At 34.9% G+C, this 19,690-nt stretch overlaps 1 protein-coding gene across 1 annotated transcript in view; it reads right to left on the minus strand.

The window, feature by feature from the left end:
• Nucleotides 1-19,690, minus strand: part of SEMA3D (semaphorin 3D) — a 155,337-nt gene that overhangs the window by 124,358 nt on the left and 11,289 nt on the right. Inside the window, exon 2 of the mRNA XM_036247468.1 lies at nt 7,405-7,565. Within this exon, the coding sequence (XP_036103361.1) occupies nt 7,405-7,565 (161 nt within the window). The remainder of the gene's footprint in view (nt 1-7,404; nt 7,566-19,690) is intronic.

Genomic DNA, 19,690 nt, shown 5'->3' on the forward strand with positions numbered 1-19,690 from the left:
AACTGTCATTATTTGCAGATGACATGATACTATACGTAGAAAATCCAAAGACTCCATCAAAAATTACTAGATTTAATAAATGAATTTGGAAAAGTAGCAGATACAAAATTAACGTCAAGAAATCGATGGCATTCTTATACACCAATGATGAACTTACAGAAAGAGAAACTAAGAAAACAATTCCATTTACCATTGCAGCAAAAAAATTAAGATACCTAGGAATAAACTTAACCGAAGAAATAAAGGACCTATTCGCAGAAAACTACAGGTCATTGAAAAAAGAAATAGAGGAAGATATAAAAAAGTGGAAGCACATACCTTGTTTATGGATTGAAAGACTTAACATCATTAAAATGTCCATACTACCCAAAGCAATCTATAGATTCAATGCAATTCCCATCACAATACCAATGGCATACTTCATAGAATTAGAACACGTACTTCAAATGTTCATATGGAACCAAAAAAGACCTCGAATAGCCACAGCAATCTTGAAAAAGAAGAACAAAGTAGGAGGGATCACATTACCAGATATCAGGTTATACTACAAAGCCACTGTAATCAAAACAGCCTGGTACTGGCACAAGAATAGGCATATAGACCAGTGGAACAGAACAGAGAACCCAGAAATGGATACAAGGCAATATGCTCAATTAATATTTGACAAAGGTGGCAAGAGCATACAGTGGAGTAAGAACAGCATCTTTAATAAATGGTGTTGGGAAAATTGGACAGCTACATGCAGAAAAATGAAACTAGACCGTCAACTTACACCCTACACAAGAATAAACTCAAAATGGATAAAAGACTTAAATGTGACTCATGAATCCATAAAAATTCTAGAAGAAACTGTAGGCAACAAAATTTCAGACATCATGCGCAGCAGAATTTTTACTGATACATCACCTAAGGCAACAGAAACAAAGGTGAAAATGAACACATAGAATTACATCAAAGTCAAAAGCTTCTGCACAGCGAAAGATACAATCTTCAAAACGGAAAGGCTACCCACTGTATGGGAGAGCATAATTGCCAATGATATATCAGATAAGGGGTTAATTTCCAAAATATATAGAGTGCTCCTACAACTCAACAAAAGGAAGACAAGGAACCCAACAACTTAGACAACCTGGATGAAATAGATTAATTCCTAGAAACATGTAATCTTCAAAAACTGAATCAAATAATCTGAATAGACAGATTACAACTAGTGAAACGAAAGCAGTAATTAAAACAATTTCCAACAAAAAAAAGTCCTGGACCAAATGGCTTCACAGGTGTATTTTAACAAACATTCAAAGAAGATATAACATGTATCCTCAAATTATTTCAAAATATTCAAAAAGAGAAAAGAGTCCCAAGCTCATTTTATGAAGCCAGCTTTAGCCTTATTGCAAAACCAGATAAAGCCACTATAAAGAAAGAAAATTATAGGCCAATATCTCTGATGAACACAGATGCTAATTTCCTCAAGAAAATATTAGCAAACCAGATCCAGCAATACGTTAAAAAAACATACATCATGATCAAGTAGGATATATTCTGGGGATGCAAGGTTGGTACAATATCTGCAAATCAATACATTTGATATACCACATAAACAAAATGAAGAATAAAAACCACATATATCATATCAATAGATGTAGAGAAAACATTTGATAAAATTCAGCCATCATTTATGATAAAAACTGTTAACAAAGTGGAAACAAAGGCAACATACCTCAACATAATAAAGTCTTTATATGACAAACTCACAGACAGTATCATACTCAATGGGAAAAAACTACAAGCATTTCCCTTAAGAATGGGAGCAAGACAGGGAAGTCTACTTTCACCACTCTTATTCAACATAGTACTGGAAGTCTCAGCCACAGCAATGAGACAAGAAGAAGAAATTATAGGCATCTAAATTGGGAAGAAAGAAGTAAAACTGTCATTATTTGCAGATATTGTATATACTGTATTATATACTGTATATAGAGAAACCTAAAGATTCCACCAAAAAATTGTTGAACCTGATAAATGAATTCAGTCAAGTAGCAGGATACAAAATAAATATCTAGAAATCAGTTGCATTTTATAAACCAATAATGAACTATCATAAAGGGAAACTAAGAAAATAATCCCATTTACAATTGCTTTAAAAAAAAAAGCTAGAAATAAATTTAACCAAGGATGTAAAACACAGGTACTAGGAGAATTATAAGACACTGAAAAAAGAAATGGATGACACAAATAATAGGAAGTATATATCATGTTCATGAATAGGAATAATTAACATCATTAAAATGTCCATACTATCCAAATAAATCTACAGATCAACACAATTCCTATCAAGACACTGATGGTGTATTTCACAGAACAAGAACAAGTATTCCAAAAATTTATATCAAATCACAAAAGACCATGACTAGCCACAGCAATCTTGAAAAAGAAGAACAAAGTTGAAGGAATCATACTGCCTGATATTAAACTATATTACAAGGCCATAGTAATCAAAACAACATGCAAAGTACTAATATAAAAACAGCTATACAGACCAGTGGAACAGAATTGAGAGTCTAGAAATGAACCCACACCTTTATAGTCAATAAATATTTTACAAAGGAGGCAAAAACATACAATGGGGTGAAAATAGTCTACTCAATAAATAGTGTTTGGAAAATTGTACAGAAAAAAAATGAATCTCCTTACATCATACAAAAGAATAAACTCAAAATGGATAAAAGACTTAAATGTAAGTCACAAAACCATAAAAATCTTAGAAGAAAACATAGGCAGTAAAATCTCAGACATTTTTGTAGCAATATTTTTTCTGATATGTCTCCTAGGGCAAGGGAAACAAAAGAAAAAGTAAAATGGGACCACATCAAACTAAAATGTTTTGCACAGCAAAGGAAACCATCAACAAAATGGAAAGACAAATCACTGTATGGGAGAACATATTTGCCAATGATACATATGATAAGAGGTTAATATCCAAAATTTATAAAAAAAAAAAAAAAAAATGTGTATACAACTCAACAGCAGGAAGACAAACAATTCAATTAAAAAAGGAGCAAAGAATCTTAATAGACACTTCTCCAAAGAGGACATACAGATGGCCAATATACATTTGAAAAAATGCTCAGTGTCACATTATTAGTCTTCAGAGAGATGCATATTAAAGCCATAATGAGGTCTCACCTCACACCTACCAGAATGGCTATCATCAATAAATCAACAAAAAACAAGTGCTGGCAAGGATGTGGATAAAAAGGAATCCTCATGCACTGTTGGTGGGAACACAGACTGATACAGCCACTGTGGAAAACAGCATGGAGTTACCTCCAAAAAATTTAAAATGAAACTGCCTTTTGACCCAATGATCCCACTTCTAGAAATATATCCTAAGAAACCCGAAACAGTAATTCAAAGGAATATATGCTCCCCTATGTTCACTGCAGCATTATTTACAGTGGCCAAGATCTGGAAACAGCCCAAGTGCCCATTAGTAGATGAGTGAATAAAATAGCTGTGTTACTGCCGTAGCCAGTTTAGCTCAGCAGTTAGGGTTCAATTCCGATCAAGGGCATGTAGTTCAGGTGCGGTTTGTCTGTGGCCCTGATTAGGGTCATGCGGGAAGCAACCAGTTGATGTGTTGCTCTTGCATCACTGTTTCTCTCTCCCTCCCTCCCATTCTATCTGCGATAAATAGAGAAATATCCTCAGGTGAGGATTAAAAAAATTAAATAAATAAACAAAAACAAATTAGCTGTGGTACATTTATACAATGTAATACTACTCAGCCATAAAAACGAAGTAAATCTTACCTTTTGTGACAGCATGGATGGACCTAAAGGGTATTATGCTAAGTGAAATAAGCCAGTAAGAGAAAGACAAATACAGTATGCTCTCACTTATATGTGGAATCTAATGAACAAAATAAATTGTTGAACAAAATAGAAACAGAGGCATGGATACATGGAACAGACTAACAGCTGTCAAAGAGGAGGAAAATGGGGGAACTTGATGAAAAAAGGTAAAGGGATTAGCTGAAAAACATGTATACATAACATATAGACACAGAGAAGAGTGTGGTGATAGCCAGAAGGAAAGGAGGGTGGGGTTAGGTAGAGGTGGGCAAAGGGAGCAAAACGGGGACAGAAAGAGACTGTGCTTGGGGCAGTGGGTGCACGATGCAGTGTGCAGATGATGACCTGTATGGTTTTGGGAACCAATGCTACCCCAAAACATTTAATTAAAAGAATTTAAAAAAAATTTAAAACTCACCACCCAAAAAATAAACAATCCAATTAAAAAATGGTCAAAGAACCTGGAATAGGCACTTCCCCAAAAAAGGACATACAGATGGCCAATAGACATGAAAAGATGCTCAAAATAACTAATCATCAGAGAAATGCACATTAAAACCACAATGAGGTATCACCTCACACCTGTCAGAATGAGGTATCATCTTACACCTGTGGTACATTTACATGTGGAACACTATTCAGCTCTGAAAAGGAAGGAAATCTTACCTTTTGCAGCAGTGTGAATGGACCTGGTAAGCATTATGCTAAGTGAAATAAGCCAGCCAGAGAAAGATGAATACTATATAATTTCACTCATATGAAGAATCTAAAAGCAGACGAAACTAATAAACAAAATAGAAAGAGACATAGATACAGAATAGACTGGCAGCTGTCAGAAGGGATGGCGGTTGTGGGGCTGGGTGAAAATGGTAAGGGGAGTAACCATAAAGAAAACAAAACTTATAGACATAGATAGTATGGTGATTACCAGAAGGAAAGGGGGTGGAGGAGGAAGAAAAGGGTATAAGGGGGATAAATGGTGAGGGAAGGAGACTTGATTTAGTGTGGTGAACACAATATAATATACAGATGATATATTATGGAATTGGGCACCTGAAACCTATATTATTTTATTAACCAATGTCACCCCAAGAAATTCAATAAAAAAATGTAAAAATATAAAAAAATCAAAATAAAAAATTCCCAGAGGAAAATATTCCCAACCAGTCACTCATAACTCAATTATGTGTTGTATATCGCTTTCACTCTAAGTAGTACAAAGACATCATTCAGTCCCACGGAGTCCCAACATGTGTGGTTTCTTCTACAGAGGAGTTTGGATATTTGCCAAGCAGCACTGAGCCAATGCAAACCATGTAGGTCTAAACACTGCTAAAGTACTACATCTTGACACTTACTTGCTGCTGTGGAGTACCTTTTCACACTGGAGTGATTTATATCAATGTTAAAGGTGAATACTTAGATAAACTTAAACTCATACCTTTACGTACATAACCTCTTTATGAATTATACAACTTATAAAAACATTTTAAAAATCAGTTAGGTGGAAAATCTCTAGTACAGACTCTAATTTTATAATGTATTCAAATAACCATTTATTTCAATATCATTATAACAGAAATCAATATTTCATAAATATTTATTTGATTAAATAGTAGTCATTTCAATCATGGAATATGGCCAAAGAAAGATATGCTTAAAATAGTCACAGAAGGAAATTGTGCTATCAGAATTTATTTTAAGCAATGATCTAATACACTCAGTTCAGATAAATGGACTTTTCCTTCCAATCCCTAAAGGCAGAGAACAGCACAAAAATAAATTCCTTTAAAAGTATGAATTGCTTTTTGCTATTATACGAAACTGAGACATATTTGGGAAACTGCTGTTAGCTATGTAGTATCTCTTAAAGCAATTGACTAAGATTTTCTCTCGGCTTTTTAAAAAAGGTATTTACTGATGACTGAGATATAGTTGATGCCATTAATAGGTTCTCCTGGGGGTACCTTTTAACAGTCCTTAAAAGAAATTCCTAAAGAAAAAACACACTCTTGGAAATAAAAGGAATGGAGAATAATGGCAAGCTTTTCAAATTCTAGCATGTAAGCAACTACTTATTTCACTTTATTATAAACAATATCCAGACTATAGAAATGTGTATTTTTTAAATAAGATAACCTTAGCCCTGGCAGGTTTCGCTCAGCGATTGGAGCGTCGGCCTGCAGACCAGAGAGTCCCAGGTTCGGTTCCCACTAGGGGCATATACCAAAAAAAAAAAGAAGAAGAAAAAAAAGATAACCTTATGTGCTTGTAAGTGTTGATTAAAACAAGCGAAAACAACTACTGGCAATATTTTATCCCTCACACTTTCTTCTAGAAATGCAGATTACATAAAATGCATGCATGTACATTTGCACTCAAAGACTATTTCTTTATTAGATCTGAGCTTTCATAAGAAATAACTCCTTTTCCTTTAGTGGACCTCACTCAGAAATGTATAGAAAAGTTAAAGTTTAAAATGTTTAAAAAGCAAAAGCCATTGTTTCTAATGCAGATATTAATTAAGCAATATTAATACATATGGAGATAAATATTTTCCCTGTGTAGACTAAAGCCCTGAGTGTTGATAATATTGAAATCACTGAGCAACTAATATTTAATTATTGAAAGCATCTCAAACTTAGAGAGTTAAGTGAAAGTGGTCACTGTAGGTGAATGCGAAGGCAGCCTCACAGTCCTAAGCTACCTGTCGACAGTTCTTTTTGAATGGGAGGAAGTCTCCATTAACCTGAAACCTTGCAAAGACTCCTACTATTTCTTTTGGAATACTTCTAGAAAAGAAGAAAAAAACCAAAACAAAGATACCTCACAGATGCAGAATAGGTCATGTAGTCCTCATCAGTCATTCAATCCCTTCTAGCCTTGGTATGTATCTTTGTTTGCACAAATACTGATATTTGCTGAAGTGCTAGCTAATAATAATTATAAGGTCGAAGGCATACCACTTTTTGCTTTGGATATCACAGTGCTAATTTAAAATGTAGGATATAACAGCAATTGCCTTTTGTGTTTTGAATAAGTAGTATATATTCTCTTTTAGTGGTAATATTGTTCTTAGTGAGCCCACAGTTAGGGAATTATTAATGTTCACTAACTGAGTGTGATTGGGCCACAGGAGAAACATGTTCAGATCTAAATTGGGAGTGTGGTGTTAAATTGCTACCATAGTCACGTTATTAATTTAAAGTATGCTTATTTACAAAAATTGCTATGGATATAAATGGTAACACTTGATGAATAACTCATTTGCTAGCTTTTCAATCCAAAACTTTGCATTCATACTATATAATGTATAACTATCTATTTACTACTCTTTCATGCCTTTCATTCATATTTCCCAAGGTTATGATATTATACTCATTCGTTCTTAACAAATCCATAAAAATCTGAAACATGTATCAAAGGCAATATGTTATTTTTGACATGTATATTAGTGCACTTGACACTGAGTCACTTGAAACAAAACAGAAAAGGAGAAGGGAAGAGATGAAAATAAATGCATCCAGTCAACTAATATAAATAAACTGACCTTCTTAAAATTTTTGTTTAAGTCAAGCAAACTGAGCAGGAAGATGTGGTCCTTGGCACCCAGGAGCATCCTGGCCCTCTCCTCATCTAACAGAATTGTTTGGAAGTCCAGTCCTTCTGATGAACCCAAAAAGGGAATACAGCTATTTGAAAGCAGCAAGTCTATGGGAAAGCGAAAAAAGAACAGAATGAAAGAAACAATTCTTAATAAGCACAATATCTATTTACTTCAATACATACATTGTCCCACTTTGTAAATGCATAAATATCACATGAAAACACCAATTTAGATATATGCAGACAACATACAGTTTTTAGCAACTATACTTATTTAAAAAATAGATGTAATTATTATATTTTTATTTTATTGATACATTAATCTTAACTTATGAAAAATGAATATTAAAGTGAATATAAAACAAGTTGACACAAAAGAAATAAAATGCATATATTTTACAATGTCGTGTTCACCTTCTTAATTTATAAATAAACTACTTAGTCATAAAATAACTATAGTAACACTTGCAAACTGATAAAATTAATTAATATATACAAAGTAAGCCTTAAACTAAGGGTGTAGTAAATCTCATAGTATTTTTCCCCTCCTACTTTTAATAGTGTTTAGATTGACGTCTCTGTTTGCAGGATTATACTATGCCTATTTCAGGAAGATGTAAACAAAGAGGCTGAATCCAAAAAAAAAATTAGATTCTGAAAGAGATATGATCCTGAACCAGTAATAGAAGCAGAACTATAAAGCAGAACGGGACCTTGAAAATCAATTGATGCAAATTCATGATTTATAAATGAAGGTATTTCATTCGAGCACAGTTAACCACATGTCCTACAAAATTATGTGGTGGCAAAGCTGATAATATAACCTCAGTCTCAGTCTCCGTTTCTCTTTGACACTTGTCTGTAGTTCTTAATTCTTTATTTTATATACAATTGTGATATAGCCCTGGCCAGTTTGGCTCAGCGGTTAGAACGTCAGCCTGTGGTCCAGAGAGACCAGGGTTCGGTTCCCACTAAGGGCGTGTACTTCGGTTGCACTTTTTCCCTGGCCATGGTTGGGTCGTATGGGTGGCAGCCACTCCATGTGTCCCTTTCATGTCGATGTTTCTCTCTCTCTTCCTCTTTCTCCCTCCCGCTCTATCTGAATAAAAAAATGGAAAAATGTCCTCGGATGAGGATAAAATAAAATAAAAAAAAAGAAGAAGAAAAATTGTGATATAGACAGACTCATTTAAGTTTAGTTCCGGGTTTATAGGAATCCAAACCATTTCAGATTTTACCCAAGTATTTATCACACCCTTTCATTTTCTACTACTCTAGAGTATTAGTACCAATAAGGTAATAATATCATTCATCATTTATAAAAGTCCATTCTATGTTACTGGATTTTATTTTTTTAAAAACATTATTTTCAAGTAATTCATTATTAATTGATAAGAAAGATAACAAGATAATTTCTCAGGCGGCCCTGACCAGTTAGCTTAGTTGTTTGGAACAACGTCTCAATATGCCAGGTTATGGGTTTGATATCCGGTCAGGGCACATACAAGAATCAGCCAATGAATGTATAAATAAGTGACAGATAGATATTAGAATCTTATACATGTTAGGAGCTGAGCATGTAGTTAAGGCTGTGATATGACTGAGTCCTGCCTTCAGGGGGCTCACAGATCCATGAGCAAATAGATATGTATATCATATATAATGTAAGTGAAATAAATTCTAATAGTTTACACAAAATGTCAATAAATCTTTTTAATAAGTATTAGCTCAGTATCTTACAAACGGAAGTGATATTTGGGAACAGTCCTGAAAGAGATAAAAACTTTACAGGAAAGATGTAAAGAAAACTATATTTTAGGCAGAATGACACTAGAATGTACAAGGGCATCTATCACCATATGTTGCGGTTACACCCTGTGTTTTTAATATTTCTCCTACTCTGGAGTGTGAACTCCTTTGGGACTAAGACCATGTTGCAAACTTACCTTTGAATCCCCAGCACCTAGCTCAGAGTCTGAGACAAATTAAGTACTTCATAAATATTTGTGGAGTTGAAGCTGTTCAGTGTGCTGGCACACAGAGAGTAAGTAGGGACAGTGAGACGAAGGCTGGACATAGGCAGCCTCCAGGTAACCAGAGCCTAAGACTCCAGGCTGGGGAATTGGTTATTATGTAGGTAACTGGACACCACTAAAATATTTTATGCAGAAAAGTGACAAATACTATAACTGAGTGTCAGAGAATAAGCCTGGCTGCAGTATTCAAGATGGATGAGAGTCAGGGAAGGTAAAGGCAGGGACACGACCCAGAAGTTTCTGCAAGACGGTAAGTCCTGAATAATGGCAGTGCCAATTGGGGGAGGAAGATGTTTAAGAAACTGGAATATCATGTTTTGTTTCTATTTATACACTGAGGAAAAGAAATATAAAGTTGACATAGTCTTTTGCTTTATTTTCTTTCACCATAACGAATTCTATTGGGTTCAGTTTCAAACAAATTTGACAAAGAAAAACAGCTGCAAAAATAGTGACTAACCTGATGTATTATCATTTCAGAATGATTTAATGCTGCCTTGTGACAGTGCTAGCATCAAAACGATTAAAGCATGCTTCGCCAATCCTTTGTAGCCAAACTAAATAATTAGACTAAGGCATTACATATGAAAATTTCTCAGGCTGACGCACACATTTTGAAAAGACCTTGGGACAGGGGTTGGAACAGGTTCCCTCTTCCCCAAGCAGCTTATCTTTCTTGCATTGCTGCCAAACTAAGCAAAGTCATTTTTGTTTCCACGGAATCATCAACTAAAGCCAAAAGGAGGAAAAAAAAGGTTAAGTTCAGAGTCTGCATCTTAACACCTAGAGCTAATACACTCCCAGGATTTCAGGAATCAGAAATGGTTGCTGGCTCCCAGGCTGCAAACTCATGAAAGTTAAACACCAATAATCTGGCAATATATTTCAGAGCTTTACTCCCCCCCCCCTCCTAAACTGGCAACTCTCAAGCATGTGATTTTTAAGATTGTCTACAGTTTATAATCTTTTTGAACAGAAACTCTGTCTTTTTTCCCCCTTGGGTGGTGGGGTGGGTGTGGAAATCTATTTCAGAATCTAATTTTTTCCTTCTCCTAAACTGGCAACTCTCAGACATGTGATTTTGAAGCCTGTCCACAGTTTACAATCCTTTTGAATAGGAACTGTCCTCCCCCCCCCGCCCCCCCGCGTTGGGTGGTGGGGTGAGTGTGCTGCTTCTCACATGCCTTTTGCAGGAGGTCTGCCCGGCTCTGATTTAACCAGTCCGACGTTTTGTCGGATGGCAGTAGCAACTAACTCCGCTATAAAATGCTTTCTTTGTTCTATCTACCTAAATCCACCATAATCACTCCTTCTAGCTGTTTTTTTTTTGTTTTTTTTTAGCAAATTCAATGTCCTGTCACCTTGTTCTCCATTTCTTATCTCCTTCAATCACCCAGACCCTCAAATTCTCACCCTCATTGTAGCAATACACTCTTGGAAAATCCACAAACTGATTCTCTCTGAAATTAATGGAGCAAAGGAATGATAATTCATCTATTCCACTATTTTAAGTCTGAAAACCATGCACATGATGAATTTTAATGATGACAGACAAGTTGTTCATGACCCATGGTCAATAAACCATTACAGAGCAACAGAATGGTTCTGAGGATCCAAAACCCTATAAGCAATGTGATATTTTCATGTTTGTATGTATGTGAGCATTTTCTGAAGAGTATGTCCAGAGTCTTCGTCAACAACTGATGTTTTACAGGGGAAAAATCACAGGGAATATTGTACATTTCCCACATATAGTTAATAACTTTGTGTAGCACAAGAAAGTGAGCCACCATCCTCATAAAGTTTGAATTTTGAAAATAAGCAACCACCTCACCTAAGGTCACCATGTACTCTGTATGTGTCGCAAAGACTGGTAACAAGTTCCACTCCCACGGATCTCACTGCCTAACGGAAAGAAATGCTCATCCACAACGAAAATGAAAATATACTTTTGACAAAAGAGACTAGTACTGAAAGTAGTAGACTGTTAAATATCTTTACTAGTAAAATAGAAGAACTTTCTATCTATATTTTCTTTAGCAAGCCAAATAATGCTACTTCACTTCTCTCATCAATACATGTGGGTAGGAAACCAAATGATCACTAACTAAGCTCCTTTCAACATTGGAGCTCTATGGCATTAGAACCTTATGTTTAACTTTGTTCCAATCAAGAACATATCTACTAACACCCTGTCATTCACCTGTCTATGGGCATTGCTTTGCTCCTTGGAGCAGGTAGTCAGTCTCTAATCTTTTGGAAGAACAGAAATGCAGGGCAAACCAACTAGAGCTGAAGGAAGATCTTGTCAATAATCCTGTTTGGCCTTGGCCAGTTTGGCTCAGCGGTTAGAGCGTCGGCCTGCGGTCCAGAGAGACCCAGGTTCGGTTCCCGCTAAGGGCACGTACTTCGGTTGCAGTTTGTCCCCGGCCCTGGTTGGTCGTGCGGGTGGCAGCCACTCGATGTGTCCCTTCACGTCGATGTTTCTCTCTCTCTCCCTTCCTCTCTCTCCCTCCCACTCTATCTGTACAAAAAATGGAAAAATATCCTCGGGTGAGGATAAAAAAATAATACTACTACTACTAATAATAATCCTGTTTGACTCCCACGTTGCCAATTCAGTGAAGTCCAGAACAGTGAAGTAGGCTTCACAAAACCAGTTTGCTCTTGGTGGTGGAGCACGGTGATAATAAACCCCTTACTCCCAGCCAGACGCCGCTCATCTGAGGAGAAGACTAAAGATCCTATAAGCCCTGCTCCTATTTGAAATAAACATTTGTTCTGGAAAGAATGCTTTGTATCTGCCTTTTGGTGTCCCTCAATAGAACTGTTCATGCAACCTGAGAAAACATTTGACCTGATGATCTACATTTTTTCTTTTTGCCCCAGAAAGGAAGGGAGTGGTTAGTCACATTGAATCTAATAAATTTTGGATTAAACAACAAAGACTTCCTCAATCTTGGACTGTTAAATGAACGAGATCCCAAACCCTTGAAACCCTGCATTTATTGCCAGAAATCTTGACTGGGTGGAGCTGACAGTTTCTCTCATGAGAAGGCTATGTAGCTAAAAATGGCTTCCCATAATCTTAAAAAAAAAGCACAAAAAACACTTAACAGGAAGCCTTTTTTTTAAAGAGAAAAATCTAGGTTATTGAAGGCAGAACTTCATGGGGTAAAGAAAATCACCTTTGAGAAAAGTCAATTTCCAGTCTATCCCAGTCTAAGGAGAGAAAACTTCCTCAGCAGAGATAGCTTACAACCAACAGTGAATCCAGGTCAAAACCCAGGCGTTTTTCCTACCACCTCAGGACATTCAGCACAAATTCTTCCCCACCCACTCCTCTGTCTCCTCAAGGATCTCACTGTTACATCAGTCGGGCAGTTCTGAGGTTTCTTAAATGCAGTCACATGTCCAGTGTGTTCTCTGCAAAGCTGTCTAAGTAAAAGAGTAAAGAAATTCTATTTCTGCCTTCACCATAAATTCAGCTTCTCCCCTTGATCTCTGAATTCCCAGGGCTTTCATGCTGTCTGTTAGTATTCAAAGATTCCTTCTATGAAATTCCTTCTTTCAATACTTTCCAGAAATGTTTTGGCTACCTAAACCGCTCCCCCCCCACCCCCAAAAGCCTATTCTCAGTTTGGATCAGGAATTGAGTGAAGAGAGCAAACTGTGCATTCTAAAAGGAAAATTAGTCCCTAATGCTGTAGCTCACTGAGTCCTTTGGCTCTCTGTGAACTGGTATTTGATTGTCCAGCTTTTGGTTCAAGAAAAAGCATGAATTCTCTCTTGGATTCATCCTTTGAAAAATGAATTCATTTTAAATTGCTCCCCCTCCCCCTTCCAATTGATTTTCTGAGGCTTGAGATCATATGAAAAGATTTTGGTTACCTCCACTTATCAAAAATACCAATTAATTTCTATCTATATACATGTACTCTCCAGAGCTAACTGCTCAAAAATTATCAAGTATATAAAGAAAGAATATTAGTTAAACCTAAAGTCCTTACAAAAGGCTACTACAAAGTTAGAGGTGCGTATTCTATTATCATTATACTTTCCTAGATTAGAAGCGCAACCGTGGTTTCTTCCTGCAAATGCAAGTCCCAATCAGAAAAAGAATTCTCATTTAATCTTCTGCAATGGGTTGTTGGACCATTTGGTTCATTAGGTCTTACACAGATCATTATCTACGTCAATAATAAATCAGATGATACCACACAGAGAAACATAAATTAGAAACAAAGCCTATTATATCATCAGAGCTATGTCTTGCCAAGATAGGACGCGAAGCAGGAGTGTGGCAGCTTTACGCTGTCACATTTCCATCTATATCCAGGTTCGTTTGTATTCGGCTAGCTTCAATAGTAGATGTTTAAGATAATTCATCACATATGATTCATAATTTATGATTATGAGACCTTTTACATTTTTACTTTGAATAAGAATGAGGCCTTTAGAATTCTCAAAAGCTTTACTATGATCATTTTTTCCTACTGACCTCTAAAAAAAGGTTAGCATTGCCCTGGCCAGGTAGCTCACTCAGGTGGTTAGAATGTTGACCAGATATGCCAAGGTTGATGGTTTCATCTTCAGTCAAAGCACATACAAGAAGCAACCAATGGATGCATAAATAAGTGGAACAACAAACTGATGTTTCTCTCTCTCTCCTTCTCTTTCTCCCTTTGTCTTTCTCTAAAAAAATCTATTAAAAGTTTTTAAAAGGTTAGCATTATAAAATACTTACTACATTTCCAGAAGAACAATGGAAGAACAATGTGATAAAATAAACTTTCTCAGAAATAGTTGAGAGGATAATTCACAAGAAGATTGATTCTGCTTTGACAATTATTTTTGTAACTCCCTTCGAAGTATTGAGAATTTCTTCCTTTTCAAATTTTAAGACATGTTTAAAATAAAATAAAAATGTCACAAACGAATGTGGATTTGTTTTCAGTCAATTATGTGAATTCAATTTTTAAAAACTCAGAAAGTCATACCTTAATACACCTCTACTACTGATTCTATAAAGCAAGACAAATGTGACCAGAGCAAAACTTCCTCAAGCTAAGATCACCACAAATTAATTTATAAAGCAAAGAGTTATGAGAATAACTGAAAAGATAATATTTTTAAATATTACTTTAAAAACTAATTTTATTAATCAAAGTTAAGCATATGCATATCAAAAAGTAATGTTAAAAGGCATATATAAACCCGTCTGTCTCCTCTCCCATCCTCTGTCCACCCCCAAACTACCCCTCATATTAACATATTTAGATTTTTTCTATTAATTTTCATAATTACATCTAATATGTATGTACTACTATTTTAAAATGTCATTTTTAGACATTTCCATTGAGTTTCTGTTTATAGAAGTTGAGAACTTCACCTTTGTGCTAACTCTCTTTCCAACCAAGCACTTAACATTATATGTCCATTTTTATGAAACCTGCATTTAATGATTCCATTACTATTGCAAGGTAAACATTATTTCCTATTTAGAAAAGTAGTGTTTTCTGATTATTCATGGGGGAAAAAAGTTGCCTTTATTAATAATTTCCCAATTATTACTTTGTTTATTTTTCTATAAGATCACGCTCAAATCTTTCCACATTCTAAAAAAGGCCTCCATAAACTTTTCAGATGAAATTCTGTCAGTGTTTTAATTTTTTCTCCTGAAGATATTACTTTTAAGGCCTTTCTTTCTCTTTCTATAATCTGAACTGGCTGTTTTCTGGCCTGAGGAACAGCTACCTCAAACTTCCATCTACCTGTCTTCTATTATGAATCCTGGATGTCACATTTTCCCCTTTGATTTATTTTCTTATTTTGGTGAGCACAACTCCAGAAGTTTCTAAGAAAGGCTGACTGAGACTTATATCTTGGAAACTTTCCATGTGTGAAAGTGTTTTTAATTTACTTTTATTGATAGTTGTGCCAACTACAGAATTCTGGGTTGAATAGCATTCATCCTCAGAGCTCTGAGGCTTTATATACTATCTTCAGGCTCCCAAAGTCACAGTTAAGAAGTCTGATGCTTTATGTATCCCAAGCCTTTAAATGTGTCTTCTATTTTTTCTGATAGTTATTTGAATCACCAGCTCACTATTGCTATTATGGAATTTTAAATAATTGACCTGAATATGTCTTGGCTTTGTTTTTGCTGTTGTTGGTTTTCATTTGTTTGTTTTTGTTCATCATACTTGTTACTCAGTGTGAAATCTGATCTAAAATTTAATTTCCATTGATACAGAAAATTTTCAGTTTGGTTATTCAGTCAGAATAAACAGATGTCAATTATCTGTAGAACTTTTCTCTAGGTTTTCTCCAGGAAGAGTCCTCTGATCAACTGCCAAAAGAGGATAATTTTGGTATAGATGTGCAGGGAATTTGCATCAGAATATGCACATAGACTTCCAAGAGGGAGATTAAAAGTACACCATAAAACAGCACTCCCCTGAAATTCAGGCATTATTTGTAGGGTATAAGAAATGATGTTTCTCATAAATGATTTTTCTGCCATAAATTCATAGTGTTCTACTGATGGCTTCAAAATAGATAAACCTAAACCTTATGGGTTCTTCAAAGTTGTGGTTCAAAATTTCCAGGAGCCTGTTATGCATTGTCATTTTCCTGCAACCCTCTCATCCTACCGACTTTCATGACATAACCTTGTCCCCAAGATCAAATGATCAAAATAATTTGTAGGTTCTCTTCTGTATTCCCTTACTTGTTTTCCCCATATTCAAAAAATTGACACCTTTAAGTCTATTTCATTTCACTCTTACCAATATTCAGCTAATTTTAAAGCATTATGGATTCTGTCATGCAAATTCTTATTCCTCTCATCAAATATGTCAGCCAGGCTAAGATTTATATTAGTTAGTATTCTCTAAATTACTGTAACAGACTCATAAACAATCTAGGTCTATGTGCCCCTCCCTCACCAATTCTTACCACATAATGCTGCCAATTTTATCTATTCCCCGTAAATCACAATTAAGTCAGTCAATTTCATGATCAAAGTCCTTCAATGCCAACATACACTTCATTCAACAAACCCCAAGTTTCCCCCAATGCTCAAAGTTCAATTTCATACCCAACTACCTCTGAAATCCTTGCAAATGTTTGCTTTTAGATACCCCAATCTTATGGCATTAATCTTTTGGCAGTCAGTTATTTTGTCCCTTAAAAAGATTAGAAGCCCGTATAGATAAAAATAATGTCTAAATTACTGTTGTAATATATGACCACTTCTTGAACATAAGTCTAATAAAAATTTAACTAATGATTTTCCAAACAAGTGATTCTTGTTTGCATTTGCTTACCTTCCCTCCATCTAATCCAAGATTTATTTCAGGCTTATTAATAATTCAGAGAAATTAATGTGCCATTTGAAGATCCAATTGCAGCTGTAATGTTTGCATGATTAGGTTCCCGTTATGATCTTCAAATGCTCATGTGTGTGTATGTGGGGGAAGTAGTTCTGAAACAAACTCTAGAACAGTGCTTCCTAAGATTTAACAAACATTCAGATCAGCTGGGATTCTTGTTTAAATATGATTCATTTAGAAGTTTGGGAGGGGGCCTGAGATTCTGCATTTCTAACAAACTTCCAGATTATGCTGATGCTACTGGTCCTTGAACCACAGTTGAAACAGAAAAGCTAAACAACATTGTGGTCTGAAGAGCTGAATTCCTTCCTTCTTCATTTGAGAAGTTCTCTCAAACCTTTAAATGATGGCATGTAGTAATTTATGCAAGATAATCAAATTATTATTATTATTTTTTTTACAATTCTCTATTGGTCAAATCTGTACATCCTTAGCTTAATTAAGTTATAACAAACTTAACTGCTGTGAGTGATAAATGACCTGCTTAGTTTAAATCAATGATGTATATAAACTTCTCTTGGCCCCTGTTTTTTCATACAAAGAAGGAAAGTATATTCATTTAATATGCATTAACCTGGAAGGAAGATTCAAAGATGACAACTTATGATTTATTACTGATTTTAAAGCAAATTTTCTGTTACCTGTGGCAGCAAAAATTCTAGCAATGATGCCTGAATATAATTCTATTTTTAAAGACCTTAAATTTTCTTCATATCTTACTTCAATCAATTCAATAATATATACTTGCTCTCCCTTTGAAGCCTCACATAACATCCATTTTGTACTTTATAACATCTAAGGAACATTTCCTATATTATTTAATTTGATCTCAAGGACAACACGGATTATCACTAATTTCCAAATGAGAAAACCTAGACTCAGAACAAATAATCATTTAAATGCAGCACAAACATTATATGTCAGAGAAAGAGATAAAATCTATCCATGATCTTCTAACTCTAATCCCCATTAGCTATGACAGCTATAGTTTATATTTTAAGGTTTAGCATTACTTAGAAGAAACAATATCTTTTCCAAAACAACTCACAGACAAGTTCACTCCTATTGCTTCTTCCACATCACCATTCCATTGGGATTACTGAAATATTTATCTTATTTTCTTTACTGTGTCTAGCACACTGTGGCTTTAGTCAAATAAAGCTCCTTATGAGTATCTTTCTCTATAAGTAAAAAATACTTTAGTTCTAATGTATGCCTCTTATGAATTAATAGAATTAAATCAACATGTTGAATGGACTCATAAAAAGGCAAAATGTATGTTACTAATTAAGAAACAGAGAGCCATTTATTTGTCAAATTTTCTGTTAAAAGGACCCTATACCATTCATTTTTAAAATGTCCAAAAATTTATATTTTACACATGTATTAAAAGAATCTTACTGTAAAAATTCTTTTAATAAGACCTAAGGAATCAGAGCCAAATTGTAGGTAGGTGAAAGTCATAAAATAAATACTTGCATATAAAACTTTTTATCTCCTAAAAAGTAAACCAACTACATATAAAATCTGTTCAAAGAAAACTTTTTAACCAAAAAAATTGTTGACTGGGTTTAATCCTCAAAAAAATTTTTTTTTAATTTATGCTATGGCCCATCTAAAGTCCCTTCCACATTTATGCATAACCAAAGACACAACCAAAGTGTCCCATGAGATAGGACTCATTGACCCTGCTAGGACATCCCTGACCACTGCAGACTTCAGTGATTTTTATGGATCTTCTTAAGTCCAGGAATGCATTTTATAATGAATGATATTTGTATGGCAAGAGGACAGTATATGTTACGTCAAATTATTGTGTAATTTCCACTACTTCATGAACCTCCACAGATCAATAATGTTTAGAACAGTGCTCCACATATATTGAAATTGATTTCAATTATTATCAAATAATAGGGTTGGATACAGGCAAGTTGTAATACAAGTTGTTTAGTGTTGTTGTTGTTAATCCTCACCTGAGGAAATATTTCTATTGATTTTTAGAGTGAAAGGGAGGGAGGAAGAGAGAGAGAGAAACATTGATGGAAGAGGGACACATATTGATTGGTTGACTCCCACACAACTCTGACTGGGGCTGGGGATCAAACCTGCAACCCAGGTTCTCGACAGGGAATCAAACCACCAATCCTTCAGTCTGAGGGCTGATGCTCTAACTACTGAGTCAAATTGGCTAGGTTTTTAATTATCTACGTATGTGACCCTAGGGTTATTATTTTTTCTTTCTAGAGTTTTATCTTCAAATCCTTATATATCAATTTTCTAAACATATATAGTACTTTCAACCTATATCACTATATCAAATTGAGCATATTCCTCCTTGAATATATTTATATCTGTTTATGCTCTTTTTCCATGTAGACAATAGTTGACACTGATAATGAAGGCAATAACAGTTTATTATACAAAACAAGCCACTTTATTTACTTATGTTCTAAAAGTAGCTTAATTTTTAAGGGGAATAAAAAGGAGTTTCTTTAATATTTTCATCTTCTTTAATAGTGTGGATTATCCCATATCCCTTCTAAATCATCCATTTTTCCTCTCCTAGATCATTTCAGTTAGCATATAAATATGTTATTTATTGCATGAAAAACAAGTCTCTTGAGCACATTGTCCTTCCAGCTACTGTTGCCCATGTCTCCCTTACAAGAAAAGCCTTTGAAAAAAATAATCTATAATTGTCTCTAGCCCCTTAGCCTATGCTTATAAGAATCCATCTAATTGTGTTATGAGTCCCACATTCAGACACTATTTTCATAAACAACAATGAACTTTTGGT

The sequence above is a fragment of the Molossus molossus genome, unplaced genomic scaffold (genome assembly GCF_014108415.1).
Source record: "Molossus molossus isolate mMolMol1 unplaced genomic scaffold, mMolMol1.p scaffold_m16_p_7, whole genome shotgun sequence".
In the NCBI taxonomy this organism is placed as follows: domain Eukaryota; kingdom Metazoa; phylum Chordata; class Mammalia; order Chiroptera; family Molossidae; genus Molossus; species Molossus molossus.